Source organism: Sardina pilchardus, chromosome 23, assembly GCF_963854185.1.
Source record: "Sardina pilchardus chromosome 23, fSarPil1.1, whole genome shotgun sequence".
NCBI classification, from domain to species: domain Eukaryota; kingdom Metazoa; phylum Chordata; class Actinopteri; order Clupeiformes; family Clupeidae; genus Sardina; species Sardina pilchardus.
The window spans coordinates 1658833-1666332 of NC_085016.1; the positions used below are offsets into that span (position 1 = coordinate 1658833).

A 7500-nucleotide genomic window follows, 5' to 3' on the forward strand; every position below is an offset into this window, starting at 1 on the left:
GTCTCTCTGTGTCCTGTCCTGTCTCTCTGTGTCCTGTCTGTCCTGTCCTGTCTGTGCATATGTGTCCTGTCCTGTCTGTCTCTCTGTGTCTTGTCTCTCTGTGTCATGTTGTCCATGTGTTCTGGTCTCTCCATTGTCTCTTCCTGTGCTGTTCCTTCCATGAGGCTGTGTGTGTGTGTGTTAGGGGCGCTCGTTGCTGTTAGCTGTTCAGCCAGCATTGCCCTGTGCCCTTTGTGTGTGTGTGTGTGTGTGTGTGTGTTTTGTATGTGTGTTTTCCTGTAGATGTTTTTGATTAGTTATCTGGAATCTTGTTTGTCCACTGCCCATACTTGGCCATTCTTCCACATCTCATCCAAATCCACATCTCCTCACTCTTCCACACACACACACACACACACACTCTCGCCTGCGCTGAGGGGAAGTTGATTAGCGGGAGACGGCCGTATGAGTGGCAGAATAGATGGGTTTTCCATAGAGCACAGCAGTGAATGGAGCTGTGGAGATGAATGGAGATGAGAAGAGGTGTAGTAAGAAAGTGAAAAAAGAGAGAGAGGGAGGGAGGGAGAGGGAGACAGAGAGAGAGAGAGAGATGAGAAGAGGTGAGATATAATAAGAAAGTGAAAAAAGGTTGGAGAGAGAGAGAGAGATGATAAGTTGCAGAATAGCAGAAAAGGTTGAGAGAGAGAAGGATGGAGGTGTGTGTGCGCGTGTGTGTGTGTGTGTGTATGTGTGTGTCAGTGTGTGACGTTGGACGTGTGGGGGTTGCGGGGAGGAGGTTGGTTAATCTGGGGTGGTTAATTGTGCGGTTTGAGATGGCATCTTGTCAGCAGAGATAAGTTGTCAGGTTTTCCACTTGAGCTGAGGCTAAACGATTGTAAAATAAGTTATGGCTGTCCTTGGGGCTGTCTGCCGTTCCTTTGCCGCCGCAGTGCTGTGAGCACGCTCAGTGCCAACCCCCCCCCTCCCCTCCCCCCCCCTCCCCCTCCCCCCACGCATCAGCCAGGCCTGCCTGCCGCTTGTCTTGATATTAATGTGAGCTGAATGTTATTTTATTCTGCCGCTAGTCACAGCTGTCAGCTCGCTGCATGAAAAGTGAAGTTGCCTCTTGATAGCCAGCGCCCGAGGAGCTGGGGGCCAAACGCCAGCGCTCAGTGGAGCAGTGGATCAGACGCTGCCGCCGCCGCCGCGCAATCGGCCCAGAGCCAACGCTGCCGCCGCTCTAGCCACACACTCAGTCCAGCAGTGGATCAGCCGCCGCCACCGCTGCGCAATCGGCCCAACACCGCTGCTAACGCGGCTGTAGCCACGGCTCCACTAAGGGCTCCATTCTAGAATGGAACACCAAATGGAACACCTCTGCTTCACATCTCGGTCTGCTCCACAGCACGCTGCTCTATGCTTTGTGTTGTTTTTTACAGCCGTTGAACAGCCTGTGATACTTCACTGTTCTTCAACTGCTGGCATCTGTGCAAAGGTCAAGTGTAGATGAACCTCTGGGTTTTAGAGAAGAGCAGAGCTACTGTTTGAGTTTTGACCTGATAAACAAAGCAGTCTGAGAAAAAAGGAAATCCAAGGCACTCTTCTTTCAAAAATGAAGAAGATTAAAGCCCAACGCCCACCAGAAGCGGCGTTCAGCGGTGTTCGGCGGTCTGGGCTTGCCGCGCAGGATTTTAGAATAGTTTTCTATCTCTGTGCGGCTGCTGCGCGGCAGACGTTTCCAGTGGGCGATGCTCCATTGAAAACAATGGAGTTCTAATTTATTTCGTGGCGCGGCGCGCCGCGTACATGTCTGGTGGGCGTTGGGCTTAACGAAGAAGGCTGCCTATGCCGCTATGCGTGGGCTGCTTCTACCTGTTTTTAACTTTTCATAAGGAAACAGCCGGCTAAAAATAAAGGCTTTTTAAGTTTTGAATGGGATTTGCCTTGGATTTCCTTTTTTCTCTCATATGAATTGCCGACCCCAAAGAGCACCTTAAAGGGATATTCCGCCATTTTTGGAAATACGCTCATTTTCCACCTCCCCTCGAGCAAAACAATCGATATTTACCTTGTTCCCGTTCATCCAGCCATTCTGTGAGTCTGGCGATACAACTTTTAGCTTCAGCCTAGCATAGATCATTGAATCGGATTAGACCATTAGCTTCTCGCCTGCTAGCTTCATGTTTAAAAGTGACTAAGATTTCTGGTAATTTTCCCTTTTAAAATGTGTCTCCTCTCAAGTTAGAAAGTGCAATAAGACCAACTGAAAATGAAACCTGGCGTTTTTCTAGGCTGATTTGACATGGAACTACACTCTCATCTGGCGTAATAATCAAGGCAACTTGCAAACGTACCACAGGCGCAGTGATATCTTACGCAGCATCTGAAAATAGTCCCCATAGACAACAAGCAGTAGTAGTGCCAGTAGCTGCAAGTTGCCTTGATTATTACGCCAGATGAGAGTGTAGTTCCATGTCAATTCAGCCTAGAAAAACGGCAGGTTTCATTTTCAGTTGGTCTTATTGCACTTTCTAACTTGAGAGGAGACACGTTTTAAATGGGAAAATTACCAGAAATCTTAGTCACTTTTAAACATGAAGCTAGCAGGCGAGAAGCTAATGGTCTAATCCAATTCAATGATCTATGCTAGGCTGAAGCTAAAAGTTGTATCGCCAGACTCAGAGAATGGCCGGATGAACGGGAACAAGGTAAATATCGATTGTTTTGCTCGAGGGAAGGTGGAAAATGAGCGTATTTCCAAAAATGGCGGAATATCCCTTTAACAGATTTGACTGATCTTCTGAGCACCCTGGACCTTTTTTTGTCCAAACAAAGCAGTGCGTGTCCCAAGTCCTCCAGAACTTCAGCAGAGAAGGTTTTCTCAAGTTCCCGGTGTTGAATTGGACTGGTTGACTTGCCCGTAACGCGTTATCATTGAATTTTTACAATAAAAGTCTGTTTGAGATATGAAATAGTCACTCATCGTTATGGATGTGGTGTGTTTGATAACACTGTCCACACACACTACAGGCCTGGTGGAGCATCAGTATGGGTCAGCTGGGTCGTCTGGGTTCCATATCTGACCCCGCTGTTGCCCGTCTGTGTTGCTGTGGAAACATGTGTCGACTAAATAGCAAATAAATACTTCAAATGCTTTTGCTTTAACTTTCATAGACGACTCTGAGGTGGCGATGGCTGTGTGTGGATCCAGTATGTTCTATTTTCTATTCCCCAAACATCAAGTGCATATTTAATATAGAACTTATGACCGATATTTCCCCACCTGTGCACTGAGCTATTAAACGTATATTGCACACTTTTGAAAGCTGCGATATTTTAGCAATGAGATTGTCAAAAGGTTACCATTGGCTGCCGGGAAGGAGCGACTTTTAATTGTTTGTTTCCTTGCGAGCACATGAATCATTCCTTCATTTGAATAGACATGAGGGGAGCACTGCTGATGGCTGGCCACACACTACTCTACACTGTAATACTGCAGCCTCTTGCAGACTCCAGATCAGCTGCTCTTATTGCTGATGGCTGCCCACACACTACACTATACTGTAATACTGCAGCCTCTTGCAGACTCCAGATCAGTTGCTCTCATTGCTGATGAGAGGAGCACTGCTGATGGCTGCCCACACACTACACTATACTGTAATACTGCAGCCTCTTGCAGACTCCAGATCAGCTGCTCTCATTGCTGGTGCTTTATCCAAGATGGCTGCCTCTGGACTTCGCTCTCTCGTACTTTGTTTGTTTTTGTGCCTACCATCACGTTTCATTCTTTTTATGTTATTTGTTGAGTGTTGTACTGTGAGAGTAAGGATGAACGGGAGTCAAATGTCCTTGTTTGTGTACGTAACCCTGGCCAATAAAGCTGACGTATGTCTCCTCTGTGTCCCCGCGTGAGCAGACACAGGCCTGGGCGACTCGGTGTGTTCCAGCCCCAGCATCTCCAGCAGCACCAGCCCCAAGATGGACCCCCCGCCCTCGCCGCACGCCAACCGCAAGAAGCACCGCCGGAAGAAGAGCACCAGCAACTTCAAGGCCGACGGCCTCTCTGGTACTGCTGAAGGTAACTCCATCCTCCCACCCTTTCCCAGCCCCGCTCAGCCCCACTGGAGCTCTCTCCTCTCTCCTCTCTGCCTCCAACTGTCTCTAGAGTCTGGAGCATTCTAACAAAAGATTCCATTTCCGTGTTCAACATTCTAACAAAAGATTCCGTTCCGTTTTGAACGTTCTAACAAAAGATTCCGTTCCGCAACAATGGAAGGTTCTAGAATTCCATGTTGAATTGGATGAGCCCAGATATTCTTTAGAGAGTTGATTTTACAAGCCTCTCCTCCCAGTGGTGTGACAGTACCTGCTGGAGGGTTAAATGCTGACTTAGAGGCCTGAGGAAGTGCACCTCTCTTGTCTTTGTCTGCTCTTGCCTCTTGTGCTCCTGTAGAGCGCACCGCTCATTAGCATCTCAATTGAACAGGCCTGCAACAGAAAGGGCTCCTGCTGATGCTGAATCAAATGCTGCCATCCTGTATTTAAATTAAGGGCACGGCAGCCTATAGGTCTGAGTTTTTTTAGTTCAGAATGACGCTTTAAAGTTTCTGTTATCTAAAGGCCTCCATTTCCAAGCACACTTAGAAGTGTTTAAACTATTTCAGTCCTGTTCAATTTCTTTCTAAAAAGGGTTTTCACTGTGTATGAGGCATCCCTGATACAGTTCTTGTTGGTCTGGACTGGAGAGAGACGTATAGATAGATAGATAGATAGATAGATAGATAGATAGATAGATAGATGGATACTTTATTGATCCCTAAGGGGACATTCATAGTGGCTAAGGAGCTGGGCAGGAGCCAGAAAAGTTGTGGGTTCAATTCCCGGCTGCTGCTGTTGTGCCCTTGAGCACGGCACGGCACTGCACCCTGTCAGCTGTGGCTCAACTGGCCCTCGTGCTGCAGGAAGTGACGCCCCAAGTGGCTTCGGACACGCAGCTCATGAGGAGGTGTATAGAGAGCAGGGCTGGGAAACGCAGTCATTCCGTCAGAGCTCCTGACCTCAGACACACACACACACACACACACACACACACACCTACCTACCTGTACGCAGACATAAACATGCGCGCGCACACACACACACACACACACACACACACACACACACACACACACACCCCTGTACACAAACATATACACACACACACCTGTACACAAACATACACACGCACGCACACACACACACACACACACACACACACCTCAGACAGTCTGAAGGATGGAGTCTCTCCATGTCCCCATCCACACTCCTCATCCTCACTGTGTGTTCTGTGGATTGTGCTGTCAGGTTAGGCTCATCAAGTGTGTTATTGTCTTACAGGTGTACCCAGTAGCAGAAGTGTATACACACACACACACACACACACACACACACACACACACACACACACACACACACACACACACACAAACCAACCAGAATTGTACATAGTTTACTACTCTTGTTGAATATTTGTTGTGATTTCTGTGTGTGTTTGTGTACCGTATGGGGTCTCTGGCTATGCGTTACGGTATGTGTGGGCAGTGTTGTGCACGTTCACACTCTTCAGTAACTAGTTCAAAGTTCAGTTCACACAAGTGCAAAGTGAATTGTTCACGCTCATAGTTCACCATTTTTAATTTTGAACTAGTTCAAATTCAGTTCATTTGAATAAAAATCTGTTTCTGACGGAATATAGGCTACAGCCACCTGTTGTTCTCAGCTTTATTTCGCTGAGCAGATAGCCTACATTTCTTTTAGGTCTATGGCAGATACCGATGCCTAATACATGCGGCCGCGCATTTATTAATAATTAATAATAAATGCGTCAGCTGTGCATGCCTGACAGCAGAAGAGTGTAGGCTAGTTTTTACACCGGGAGTATGGAGGAGGCTGCCTTGCTGCATTACCTGCTGCGATGGAACTGTTCAGTGACATACTGTAGGGCTCTTTGAACACGTTATGCATCCCTCTATCATCACTGACAAGTGCAGAATCTTTCCGCGATTGCATTCAGCAGCGGTTCTGTGTACAATGCATCATGCGTAACGTGATCATGGGTAATGTAGGCCTACAGTAACGTAGTGCAAAGCTGTAGTTTAGGAGTGGCGCCCGTGGGCAGTGAGTGTGACAACGACATACTGTTTCTAAATTGCCAGCAGATAGGGTCACTCGACTTCTCAGGACAAAATAAATTCCGTAACGTTTAATTGGACATCAACAGTGACGTTCGTCGTTCATTTCCCAAAATCTGAGCGAATTCACGTTCAAATTCATTATTTACAAATGTGTTGCGTTCAGTTCAGCGTTCACAGAAAAATGAGCGTGTTCAATGAACACGTTCTTTTGAACTCGTTCATGCACAACACTGTGTGTGGGTCGCTCTGGCTATGCGTTACGGTATGTGTGGGTCGCTCTGGCTATGCGTTAAGGTATGTGTCCCATATGGGTCGCTCTGGCTATGCGTTAAGGTATGTGTCCCATATGGGTCGCTCTGGCTATGCGTTAAGGTATGTGTACCGTATGGGTCTCTCTGGCTATGCGTTAAGGTATGTGTGGGTCGCTCTGGCTATGCGTTAAGGTATGTGTACCATAAGGGTCTCTCTGGCGATGCGTTAAGGTATGTGTGGGTCGCTCTGGCTATGCGTTAAGGTCTGTGTCCGTATGGATTGCATGTTGTGGTCTGACTGGTCTCATTAATTACCCTGGAGTTTAGTGGGTGGGCTTTCCTCTGGGGATCATTATGGGATGGCCGCCAGGGTAAATGCCTTTATTGATCTGCTCCCCAAACAGGGCCAATAACATGTCACCAGGGCCCATGCGGAGGTGAAGGTCCCAGCGTTGGATGCTACTGTGTGTGTGTGTGTGTGTGTGTGTGTGTGTGTGTGTGTGTGGCTCTGGGGCGATCATTAAAATGTGAACATCTACCAGCTACTGACAAATAAATGGTCAAATTCACTATAAAATAAATCATTATTTTGTGTCTGAAATCTATCAGCCAACACCCAAGTACTTCATAAGTACTTCATAAGTATTTGGCCAGTGTTTGGCTGCTGGCTGTGTGCTGATGTGTGTCCCTGCTGTGGCTCCCAGAGGGCCATTAAGAGAGTGTAGTGTGTACTGTTGTACTTTTGCTTTCATTCCTGCCTCTCCCACTTCACTTGATCTGTTCCTAGTGGTTGATAGCACTAACACCCCCAGGTCAGAGTTTTGCCAAGCCTTAGGCATGAATTAAGGGCGTGTGTGTGTGTGTGTGTGTGTGTGTGTGTGTGTGTGTGTGTGTGTGTGTCTGTGTGTTTTGCCAACCCTTAGGTATGAATTATAGCACGTATGCCCCCAGGTCAGAGTTCTGCCCCTTAGGTATGAATTAGCAGCGCCACCATGTGGCTCATATGAGACACTGCCTCAACTGTGTCTGTTTGTGGGGGCGTGGAGAACCTCTGTTCTCTCATGAGAACTATGGAGGGGCCCGAGGGACATTAG

General features: G+C 47.5%; 1 protein-coding gene across 2 annotated transcripts in view; it reads left to right on the forward strand.

Moving 5' to 3' along the window:
- agap1 (ArfGAP with GTPase domain, ankyrin repeat and PH domain 1) overlaps nucleotides 1–7500 on the forward strand; it is a 172808-nt gene that overhangs the window by 132106 nt on the left and 33202 nt on the right. For both annotated transcript variants that reach the window (XM_062527842.1, XM_062527843.1), the window contains one exon: nucleotides 3896–4057. In XM_062527842.1, coding sequence (XP_062383826.1) covers nucleotides 3896–4057 — 162 coding nt within the window. The remainder of the gene's footprint in view (nucleotides 1–3895; nucleotides 4058–7500) is intronic.